Below are 12458 nucleotides of genomic sequence, written 5' to 3'. Positions count from 1 at the left end.
CACACACAAATATGTATATGTAACCCACCACCCTTGGTGAGTCTGATGTGGGACATGCGGACATGCAACGATTGAGATTAGTAACAGGTAAGTCTATTGAAAAAAAGGGCCGACCATCTAAAACAGGAAGCTACAAAACAGAAGCAGACCATCTAAAACAGGGTAAACTACAGTATGAAAGCAGACCAGGATACCTTCACTCTCCATCTTATTCGGTTTGAGCTCATCTGCAAAAGGAAAAATATTCCTTAAAATCCAACATTCGCCATCATCACGTGATTAATGACAATCATGACAACAGCAAGCGGACACAACCATGATCATGACAGCTGAAGGAGGGACAATTAACGATGATCATGACAGCTTAGAGTTGGACCTTTTAATGATGAGCAGGACAGCTGGGAGCGGGATACGGTCCCGCTGGGACAAATGCTCCACCCAAATTTGATTTAATTTTCTTTTTTAAGGCCATGACCCTTCTGTGGTCAAAACTGGTGATCTCATTGCCGTGAGAAAACATTTTAGAACAAGGAACATTAGCAGCGGATATTGCTACTAAAAGTTCAGACTGTAATAAACTGAACATGAGACAAAAAAGAAAAATGGTGGAAGACTTCTCATGTAGCTCAGTGAGCTCTGGGACTCTAGAAGCACCCTGCCTGCCACCTTACTGGCAGAATACATCCTTGCCCATCCCCCTCTCCATACACAGCAATTCAAGCCATTCAGGGACAGTCTGAGAGTTAAATGTACTAAGCTGTGATAGGATATTGCATGGAGACTGGAGCTGTCTGCGTGGCACAGAGAAAGCGTGCTGGCCCCACCCTCCCAGACCCTCACTCGTTGGCCCCCACCCTCCAAGACCCTCACTCATTGGCCTTCATCCTCCCAGACCCTCACTCGTTGGCCCCCACCCTCCAAGACCCTCACTCATTGGCCTTCATCCTCCCAGACCCTCACTCGTTGGCCCTCACCCATTGGCCCCACCCTCCCAGACCCTCACTCATTGGCCCTCTCTCTCACAGACCCTCACACGTTGGCCCCCACCCACCTAGACTCTCAGTTGTTGGCCCTCACCTGTTGGCCCCACCCTCCCAGTCCCTCACAAGTTAGCCCTCACGTTCCCAGACCCCCACCTATTGCCATTATCAGCAGGAATATACTTCTCCCAGCTGAATATTTCAATACATGTTACTGTACGGGTCATGTGCAGTCTATGCTGACCATGTGCAGGCTGTCCTGCCTGTATATGAATGTATGTGAGATGTGAGTGGAGGTTACATACTGCCACTGCCCGTCAACCAGACCGTCGCCTCTGATAAAATATTGCGCACTTTAGTGTGTTTGGGCTCCTCTTTCTTGGGAGGCTAAAGAGCACACACAGAAAAGAGAATTACCCTCTCAGAGTTTATATAAAATACAAGACTGCATTTTCAGGACCGGCACAGTTACACTAATCTGGCACAGAGTGGAGCAATTGGACTGAATCAGACTGAATACATAATCAGCAGGTGTAGTCATGCGTGCTACCACAATATACAATCAGATTAACTCCTCTAAATCCCTTTACAAATCAAGCATGAGCAACATAATGCAGTGCCCATTCCTCATGGCAGCAAATGCATAGCAAACAAACATGTAGTCAGGGAAGTAGAGTCACCACAACAAAATGTCACTTATTATTATGGTTCACTATGATGTGAATAAAATTAATATTTACATAATTTAGCTATGATGAATTATTAAATTATTAAAAATTCTAGAATTTTCCAGAGAGTGCTATCTGCCAGCAGGCCTGTAGGCTGGTTGTACCCTTCTCCTGAAGAACCCTCTGGACTTCTTGCTGTCTGGAGCCCTGCTCTTCACCCCCAGCTGTTTCATGTAGAAAGCTACTGCACTGAAGATGGCAGAACTACAGAAAGAAAAGAACATTCTGTTAAGGCTTTCAGTGTATATTGTTAGCTTCAGGCTTCAGAGGAAGACCATATTCAGCTCAAATGTTTCCACTGTCCTCACTCATTCATTTATTACTGCATTAATTTTTTCATTGCAAAGAAATGAGTGTGGATTGTGTGGACTAATGGAATGACTGTGAACTTTGGATTAATGAAATGAGTGTGAAATGGGGACTAATGAAATGAGTGAACTATGGTCCACTTGAAATGAGAGTGAGGACTAATGAAATAAGTGTGAACTGTGCTTGTGTTGATTTGGTAGAAGTGATGAGGTAAAGATCTGCAAGGTCTCAGAGAAGACAGAAAAGCAAAGCAAAGCAAAGCAAAGCAAAGAGAGGTAGAGACAGAGTGAGGTGGAGAGAGAGAGCGAAGGACAGAGAGAGGGAGAGATTTCGAGAGAGGACAGACAGAGAAAGTGAATATGAGGCGGCGTTAGATGAGGTCATAAAGAGAAAAGAGGGGGAGACAGAGAGAAAGAGAGAGAGAGACAGAGAGAAGGGAGGAGACTATAAGAGAGAAGGGGGGACAGGGAGGGCAAAAAATGAGAAAGAAAATGAGAAAGTAAGAGATGGTGGGAGGGAATGGGAGGTCAGAGAGTGTATACGCACTAACTGAGAGGCAGAATTAAGACATGAGCGTGTATACGCACTAACTGAGAGGCAGAATTAAGACATGAGCGTGTATACGCACTAACTGAGAGGCAGAATTAAGACATGAGCGTGTATACGCACTAACTGAGAGGCAGAATTAAGAGATGAGCGTGTATACGCACTAACTGAGAGGCAGAATTAAGAGATGAGCGTGTATACGCACTAACTGAGAGGCAGAATTAAGACATGAGCGTGTATACGCACTAACTGAGAGGCAGAATTAAGACATGAGCGTGTATACGCACTAACTGAGAGGCAGAATTAAGACATGAGCGTGTATACGCACTAACTGAGAGGCAGAATTAAGACATGAGCGTGTATACGCACTAACTGAGAGGCAGAATTAAGACATGAGCGTGTATACGCACTAACTGAGAGGCAGAATTAAGACATGAGCGTGTATACGCACTAACTGAGAGGCAGAATTAAGACATGAGCGTGTATACGCACTAACTGAGAGGCAGAATTAAGACATGAGCGTGTATACGCACTAACTGAGAGGCAGAATTAAGAGATGAGCGTGTATACGCACTAACTGAGAGGCAGAATTAAGAGATGAGCGTGTATACGCACTAACTGAGAGGCAGAATTAAGACATGAGCGTGTATACGCACTAACTGAGAGGCAGAATTAAGACATGAGCGTGTATACGCACTAACTGGGAGGCAGAATTAAGACATGAGCGTGTATACGCACTAACTGAGAGGCAGAATTAAGACATGAGCGTGTATACGCACTAACTGAGAGGCAGAATTAAGACATGAGCGTGTATACGCACTAACTGAGAGGCAGAATTAAGAGATGAGCGTGTATACGCACTAACTGAGAGGCAGAATTAAGAGATGAGCGTGTATACGCACTAACTGAGAGGCAGAATTAAGAGATGAGCGTGTATACGCACTAACTGAGAGGCAGAATTAAGACATGAGCGTGTATACGCACTAACTGAGAGGCAGAATTAAGACATGAGCGTGTATACGCACTAACTGAGAGGCAGAATTAAGACATGAGCGTGTATACGCACTAACTGAGAGGCAGAATTAAGACATGAGCGTGTATACGCACTAACTGAGAGGCAGAATTAAGACATGAGCGTGTATACGCACTAACTGAGAGGCAGAATTAAGACATGAGCGTGTATACGCACTAACTGAGAGGCAGAATTAAGACATGAGCGTGTATACGCACTAACTGAGAGGCAGAATTAAGACATGAGCGTGTATACGCACTAACTGAGAGGCAGAATTAAGACATGAGCGTGTATACGCACTAACTGAGAGGCAGAATTAAGACATGAGCGTGTATACGCACTAACTGAGAGGCAGAATTAAGACATGAGCGTGTATACGCACTAACTGAGAGGCAGAATTAAGACATGAGCGTGTATACGCACTAACTGAGAGGCAGAATTAAGACATGAGCGTGTATACGCACTAACTGAGAGGCAGAATTAAGACATGAGCGTGTATACGCACTAACTGAGAGGCAGAATTAAGACATGAGCGTGTATACGCACTAACTGAGAGGCAGAATGAAGTTTTTGAGCTCCAGAATCTGATGTGCAATCAATTGTTATGAATGCTGACTGCAAGGGCTCATTTAAAGCCAATATGCGCAATGAAACATTGACAACATGATATAGTTTCTTTCAGCTTTACTTCGGCTAATGCAGAAAAACAAAAGGGGTTTTCACTCTATCAACAAAGTTGAGACAGTTAAGAAGCAACTTAATTCACATTCATAAGGAGATCTAAAAAAAAAAAAGCATATGTTGTAAAATGTTGCAACATTCTCGCTTGACTGCAGCTAAGGACATAAGAACGTACATTTATGCATGAAGGAAAAGGACAAACAAAAGAAAATAACGGAAAAGGAACAGAAAGGCGACAGAACTCACCATTTATCGTCATCCGCAACGATGGAGGGGCTGCAAATGAAAACAAAAAAACGTTTCATTTAAAGGCATTGCGATAAAAGCTGGAACGCAAAACCACTGCCAACTCTGTCACATCTCTTACCGTTTAAGTAACATTGTTCCTCTCTCGCTCTCGGATGCTTAATGCTGCTTTAGGACGATGAAATCTGAAATGACTGCGCTCCTGATACAACCTCAAACTGACTGTAATGATATTGTGCTCAGAGCTGAAACTAATGAACATATTCTAAATTTGCAAACCAAATGAAAAAAACAAAACAAAACAAACCCTAAAAGATCTAGAGTTGCATCAAAAGGCCGATAAGCAACCAACACTTAGAAAAATCAACAACTCTGAAAGAATAAAAACAAATTTTTGAAAACTACATGCAAACTGTCTTGCTTTTCTGTCAAACGTGTCTGTAAAGTTGAATCTTTCTGCAGATGCACTGGTGCGATCTCCCAGCCGGATCCAAATGAGACAAACAAAGCCCTACATCAGCGGATGCGGCTATTTAACTGTGTTTTTGACTGATGCAACAAGCTTGCAAGAAAATGGAAATCAGATCCTTAGGCTTTTTCTATGAACATAAATGATTGGTGGGGCTTGATAGGGAATCCCCACAGCCTGGCCAATGAAAAGCATGTTCCTCTTCGAAGATTTTGGCTGTGGCCTTCACTCTGTGTGTGTGTGTGTGTGTGTGTGCGTGTGTGTGTGTGCGTGTGTGTGTGTGCGTGCGTGTGCGTGCGCGTATCTGTGTGGGTGGTGGGAGGCGGAGGCATGTGTGTGACAGTCGAAAGCACAGCTGAGAAAGAGTACAGTGTTTGTGAGAGCATGTGAGCAGGGTGCACTGAGAAACCGGCCACAGAAGTAAAAGGCTACATTGTTTTCTCTGAGCACCCAAGCGCACGTTTCAAAGGGCTTTTTAAGCTCCAGCCATCTGTCAGTTTTCATGGACCATACAGCAGAGGCCTGTTCGGACGGGGAGCGTATGCACTGACCTCTTCCCTTTAGATGCAACTGCAACATGCTGCGCACTAGATCTGAGTTCACTGCCCACTGAAGCACTCTGCCCAGACATTCTGCTCTTGCTTTTTTACCTCCCTCCCCTTCCCACTGCTGACTGGCACACAGCCAGAGAGGGGAGACTTCCTGCCAGCGTGGCACTGCTAGTGAACTCCTACTGACTGCTCTCTCTACTGCTTCCTCTCCTCCATGACTTCTTGCGTGCCTGCCAGGAGCTCTGCTCTCAGCTCTTTTGTTACATTTTTTTTTCCAATGAACTTTGCGGAAAACGCTCACACGAGTCGGGCTGGTGGATTTGGCTTTTAGTTTGGTTCTGGTGGGTAGGCTGTTTGGGTGATTGCAGTAGGGTTTTTCAGAGGAAAAGTCAGCATTTTGCATCGTAGTGCCATCAAATATGTGAAAATCCAAAAGGGTCTGACCTCTAAAATCCAAAAGGGTCGGATCCTTAAGTATGCTTTATTCTACAATCACGCAAAAAAGAAAAAAAAGAAAAAGAAAACTGATGTACCGATTAATACAACAGTCATGCTGCTTAACTGTTGTATTCTGCTGTTCAAGTAAAACCAGGACAAAACATGTGTGTTTTTGGATTTGGCCATGACCGAAGAAAAACAACAACAACAAACTTTTGTTTAGCCATTGTCTTCAGGTAATTATCCTTCAGATACAGAGTTGTAAAGTACAATGGCATTCAGATGATGTGATTAAGCCCAGAGGGACTCTCCGGAAGGAAGCTTTGCTTTTAGTCAAGGAGGAAGTCAGTACTGTACACACCACTATTGTACTGACTAGAGAAAAGGTAACTAGGCCAGCATTCAGGGCATCTAGTGCCCACAACATGTGTGGAAGACACTATAGTGATAGAGTACAGTCCCATGCAGCTGCCTTCAAGGACAGCAGTCATTTACTACTGGACTACAGAAAATCATGATTTCAGTGGTTGACTAAAACTTTAATAATAATTTTCTGTATTTTTTGAATCAGTTTAGATTTAGTTATTGTCATTTAAACGTTTATTATTGGGGATTTTTAAAGGAAGGTGTGGGACGTGCCAAAAGTGTATTCACAGGCAACATGCCACGCAGGACGCCTTAACTCATGCCACGCGGCACGCCTTAACTGTAAGAGTCTTACTCTGCCAGCCTGTAGATGGCAGAGTTGTGTCCATGCTCATTAAAACCGTGAGCTTCACTTCACACTCTCCCTCACTGTCACTTAGCAATGAAGATGGAGATGAAACAAAGGGGGTGAAGTGTGGCTGAAACAGGCCTGCCCACGAAAATGGTCAAGAAAAACAGTAACGCAAATTGCAAGCACTTTTTAGAAGGAAAACTAAACAGGCTCAAGTTGATTGTCTGCAGTGGAGCTTTGCATGCTTGGCTGCGAGTCCCATTCACAGTGTTTTGTACACAGACGTCCTCGCCGCTCATTATATCTGAAATGTCCCGACATTTCACAATGTGTCACCGTTCCATCCTGAAAAGCACCAAGGTACATGGGCAGCGGGAATTTTGACCAGAAGAGGACACGGGACATTGACATAGGGCTGGAAGATGATTTACAATGCATGACACAGGGAAGCCCTGGCCTCGCGTTGTTTGAAGGAAGAGATGTATTCTGCATTACGCCAAAAAATGTAAAACCAGCTCGAGGTTGTTACTGTTTGAAGAAAAATGGGTGTCCAAGCATTAATCCAGAATGCTGCACAAAAAAAGTCAGCTGACATCCTTTTTTCCTAACAGTGTGCAAACTTTATTCCTCTACAGCTTGATGAATTTTCACTCTTCCAGTTCTTTAAAAAATGTAACCGTTTATGTAGCATGATAGGGCAGCAGTTACATGGTCAAAGGGGACACAGGAACGACGCTGCTTCAGAATCACTGGTCTACAAAACATCTTCGCAAAACTACAACAGGGTACTTAATGAGCAGTATGCTGAAAGGACTTCATGATATGGCTCAGTACTGGGGTTCTCTGTTCAAAAAGCACAGTGCAGTCAAGCCCATGTTCCATTCAGTTTGATTCATAATTCCTTCACAGTCTCTGACACGGACCTTGCCATGGGTGACATCACAGAAGTCCAAAGTCATGTCTGTATCCTATCAGTGCTCCCATCAGTAGACTGTGGTGAGATTGTTTCAGCAGGATTGCCTCATGACTGTCTATGGCTCAGATATACAACTGTCTAAAAGTTGGTTGTCTTTTGTACAACGCCTAAGAGTGCCTTTAAAATCACCCCAGAGAGTATTATGACATTAGGTTGTCTCCGTAATCGAGGCAGACGTCTTTGAGCCACAGCATTGGCAGAGTTGGGTAAGGAAGCAGGGAACAGACTCACTTGGTTTCAGACAGCTTCTCCAGAAGCATCTCAGCCACAGCCTTCTCCTTCATCTCCCTGGGGACGCGGTCGGTGGGGTAGTGATTCTCCACCTCGGTCAGCTCATGCTCGTTAGGGGTCATTCCCATCATCCTCTTCTGCCTAACAAGGTATACGATTGGACAAAAGGCAAGTGAAGCTATGCATACTGGTGAGCTTGTGCACATGCATGTCGATGAACTGCATCAAGCAGGAGGCGAGAGGGAACAGTAGGGTGAAATAAATTGTCACAGAGGTTCTGAACAAGCCTTGGTATCCTTCAACATGTCAAAAGATAATTACATTTATGGCATTTGGCACTCTTATCCCAAGCGACTTACAAAAGTGCTTTGTCATTTACTCATAGAATGTGCTCTAGCCAGTACAGCAGGTTCAAGATACCATTGAACTAGAATGCTCTTGATATACAGGGATCAATGCTGATGCCTAGAAGTGTAAAACACATAAGATCTATAATTAAAAGTTGTAATGCAATTTTCTGCATGTCTGCAGGCAGATGTGCGTGTGATTGTGTATGACTGAGTATGTGTATTTTTGGGTGTCCTTGTTGTGCTGAATGGAAGAAGGTGGCTATGTCGTACCTGAAGTCTATGAGTTGCCGGTGGACCTCTGGAGCCTGCATATTCTGGATGTCCTGAGCATAGCGCTTCTGGAGGTCCTCAGGGATCAGGTCCAGGCGAGTGCGATCTGGAACACATGGAGAATACCACTACAAACACATACTGTGGGAAGACTTTTACACACCATGCTCATTGCCCTGGGAGACAACTGCCAAGGTAGTGCCAAAAGAAATATGTTTGGTGTGTTAATCATTTAACTGGCAGTTGTAACTATAATTACATTTTTATCCAATTAAGCTCTAATGACAAACTCCAGAGACAGCAGTAGTTCCCCAGATATACAGCGTTCATGTATGACATCAGTCCCTTTGCCTCCCTCTAGATGAGAATGCAAGTCAGCTCCGCCCACAAAATGCTTGAACTCAAAATGAACAACAATAACCAGCACATCCTCAATTTAGTGTTCACACAAAGAAACCAAATCTCACATGCTCAGGGTCAGACTAGCATACCGTGCTACAGGACTAGGCAATTATATTGTGGATTGATTGAATGGCTGACTGGTACAGTTGTGGCATTCCAGGAATTCATTTTTTCAAGAATTTCTTAGTAATTTTGGACTCTTCTGACTGTATTGTATTGTCATTTCTGCAACGCGATTTGTTAATTGTCCTGACTGCATCATCCATGATGTTAAATGTTTAACCATTTAAAGCTTTTAGTACAAAGTTTGTAACTGATTATGAAATTTTTCAACACACAACAAAGTTCAAAAGCTCCTTCTGAGTATTAGTGCTGTGATCAGTGGCTGTAGAAGTTGGATCCGCAATGTGCAGTTTTCTTAGCTGGTGTTAAATGAAATGCAACCTTAACTACCTCCACCTATTTCCCACGGTGGCAACCCTAAAGGCCTAGAAATGTTTGAGGAAATAAACTGTACACCACTGGATGATTAGCAACTGTACGCCACTGTAACATCATTAGTAGCAAAAATCTGTTACACATTAACCATTTCAGATAATAGATGGAAATTAACATGTAAACTATAACAGCTCTACAACATAATATTAATAACTTCAGTAATTCATATAAATATGAGAGAAGTGTGTGATATGTTTTGTTATAGTAATAGTAAAAGATGAAAATGAAAGATGGAGACAGCTTACCTAACTCGTATGATACATTGGCTGGTACAGAGACTCGGAGGATCTAAAAGAGAAAAGACAAATGCACAAAAGCAAAATACAATCACCAAGGTTCCCCCAATTTCTGTGATGTACCAGGTTGCAGTACCATGATTTCATCACTAGATGGACCACCAACTTCAAGATTATCACTCCAGTCAATAACATAAATCAGATTTGTTGTAGCTAAATTCCCTGAGTCACAAAAATCACTTCCTAACACAGCTTCCTGATCAAATAGAAGGGATGGAAATAATACTGCTCTAGTGGACAGATGAGGGAAAAGATACTGCTCTACAGAACTGGACTAGATATAATACTGCTCTAGAGCCCAGAGGTAGATTTAATACTGCACTGGAGCCCAGAGGTAGATTTAATACTGCACTGGAGCCCAGAGGTAGATTTAATACTGCACTGGCGCACAGATGTAGATTTAATACTGCACTGGCGCACAGATGTAGATTTAATACTGCACTGGAGCCCAGAGGTAGATTTAATACTGCACTGGAGCACAGATGTAGATTTAATACTGCTCTAGAGCCCAGAGGTAGATTTAATACTGCACTGGAGCCCAGAGGTAGATTTAATACTGCACTGGAGCCCAGAGGTAGATTTAATACTGCACTGGAGCACAGATGTAGATTTAATACTGCACTGGAGCACAGAGGTAGATTTAATACTGCACTGGAGCACAGATGTAGATTTAATACTGCACTGGAGCACAGAGGTAGATTTAATACGCACTGGCGCACAGAAGTAGATTTAATACTGTTCTAGAGCAAAAAACAAAGTGAAAGGGGGTGTGTGTCAGCAAGGTCATTCCCATGACCCAAGCAGGAAGGACAGGCTCAGACGGCGGCCTGGTAATGAACAAAAAAAGAAGCAGAACAAGAAAGAAATCGACAGCAGGAGCCAGGTCACATACTGAAACAGAAACGAGAGAACAGAAGACTGGAAAATTTAGGAAAAGACAAACAGTGTGACAGACAAACTAAAGTGACAAACTGTCTAAAATGACCAGACATGACAAGTAATTTAAACAGTAAACAGGCAGGTCAGTCATCTGCATGCACCACTCACTGCTCCTTTGTCCAAGAAGTTGTTGTAGAACTCCAAAAACTGCTTCTTGGTCTCTTTGGCAGTGAGGTTCCTGATGATTTCAGCATGCAGGTAGCACAACTGTGAATTCCGAGAGAGACAGTCCAATGAATGGACAGACAGATAAATTACAAAATAATACTTGTATCATTTTTCAAACAAGTGTTTTGCAGAAAGATTGATGTCCCTTTTCCACAGTAGCTGAACAGTTCACCTTTCACAAGAATGGCTAGAGCCAAAAGATTCCTAAAGCTTAGAAGCTCCATGCTCCAGTGGAACACAGGTACTGAAGATGTCCCAAAACCACTCCCACAACCTTGTTCCACCTACCACCCTGCTCACCCTACCATAGTACCAAGGTTTCAGGGGTCTGACAGTAGACCAATGAAACCTGATCACAACTAAGGTGAAAGGGCTGCAGTTAGGGTGAAGGATGCCTGTAGTTCCAAGCTTTTGGTGTCGCCAACAATTACGTAAATCCACCCTACCCGCCATAAAAAAGGGAAAATGCAGACATGTGCAGTTCAGCTTATCAACCATAAGAGGGCATAAGCCAATTCATTAGAAAATGCGAGCTACTCTATGGAATCAGGTTCTGAGATTGCATCAATCAACTGATCTCTCCGCTACTTTTTTCATAATCACTGAAGGGGGCCTGCAAGGTTTTAAAGTTCAAAAGTTAATTTAGTCCCCCCCCCCCATCCTCTATTCAGTAAACCACTTCTCTGAGTCTTCTGTTCACTGTTCAGTGGCTTTCCAACAGTTTACCCTGGTTAACCTGATTAACCAACTAGGTTGAGGTAATTACATAGCTGGAGGTTAAAGCACATTTCATATGAAAAATACAAATTTAATAAAGTGCAAGTCCACAAAAGGTTACAGTGTGTTCGGGAAGTACACAGATGTCAAGGGTGTGTTCTGCTCAGGGAGTACAGAGATGTCAAGGGTGTGTTCTGTTCAGGGAGTACAGTTCACGGATTACAGTTCAGGGAGTTGAGGGTGTGTTGGATTCAGGGAATAATACCTGTGAAGGGTCACACTGGCTGCATACAAAATAAAGACAGAGAGGCTCATGCTTCATAACTTATCTTCTACAATAACCTATACCGTATAACAACTCATGCTCTATAATAACACAAACTCCGTAATAACGCATGCTCTATAATAACTCAATAAACCATGCTTTGCCCATGGATGACAATCCTGTTCAATTAAAACTTCAAATAGATAGTTGATTGCAAGTTGCAAGTTGAACCGCAAGTTGAAGACATTATGCTACTGCCACCTGCTGGTAGGGCCTTTGTTTACAGGTAAACCACCCTACTGCAAATATTCTCGCATGTCTTATGATATAATATACTCTTGAAAACCCAAATGCCATTATTAAAGGCTGCCACTGACCAGTATATTTTTAATTATTCATTCATGGTGGCAGTCCTTAGGATGGTGCTGAATCAATACAATACATAAAATCCTACTTCAAACATGTTAATAAACATGCCAAACTTACCTTCTAGATAAGAAATGATAAACTTACACACCTTATTGTAAAGAACATATTGACAGAATCGCAGATAACAAGCCAAATAAACTAATTAGCTAAATTAACTAGCTAAAGGCTTTACTGTGTCTCTGTTTAATACAGATGTGCTTTTCAGTGGTCCTCTTAACCAGATATAATGCTTAAAATCA

At 42.9% G+C, this 12458-nt stretch overlaps 1 protein-coding gene across 9 annotated transcripts in view; it reads right to left on the bottom strand.

The window, feature by feature from the left end:
* Window positions 1–12458, bottom strand: part of arhgef1 (Rho guanine nucleotide exchange factor (GEF) 1) — a 38394-nt gene that overhangs the window by 12480 nt on the left and 13456 nt on the right. For 7 of the 9 annotated variants that reach the window (XR_014124091.1, XM_027001100.3, XM_027001102.3 and 4 more), the window contains 8 exons: window positions 10749–10847; window positions 9651–9693; window positions 8506–8611; window positions 7886–8026; window positions 4503–4532; window positions 1813–1912; window positions 1286–1367; window positions 195–227 (listed from right to left, as the gene is read on the bottom strand). Coding sequence is in view for 8 of the 9 variants with exons in the window: in XM_027001100.3 (XP_026856901.2) it covers window positions 195–227; window positions 1286–1367; window positions 1813–1912; window positions 4503–4532; window positions 7886–8026; window positions 8506–8611; window positions 9651–9693; window positions 10749–10847 (634 nt within the window). In the remaining variant the exon portion in view is untranslated. Of the gene's footprint in view, window positions 1–194; window positions 228–1285; window positions 1368–1812; window positions 1913–4502; window positions 4533–4623; window positions 5040–7885; window positions 8027–8505; window positions 8612–9650; window positions 9694–10748; window positions 10848–12458 lie in introns of those variants that run through there. The other 2 variants (XM_081715650.1, XM_027001105.3) reach the window with 2 other exon arrangements.

Source organism: Electrophorus electricus, chromosome 1 (genome assembly GCF_041902795.1).
Source record: "Electrophorus electricus isolate QZ-2024a chromosome 1, ASM4190279v1, whole genome shotgun sequence".
In the NCBI taxonomy this organism is placed as follows: Eukaryota; Metazoa; Chordata; class Actinopteri; order Gymnotiformes; family Gymnotidae; genus Electrophorus; species Electrophorus electricus.
Note: the sequence above shows the minus strand (reverse complement) of the source record. Positions and strands in the feature narration are given on the sequence as shown.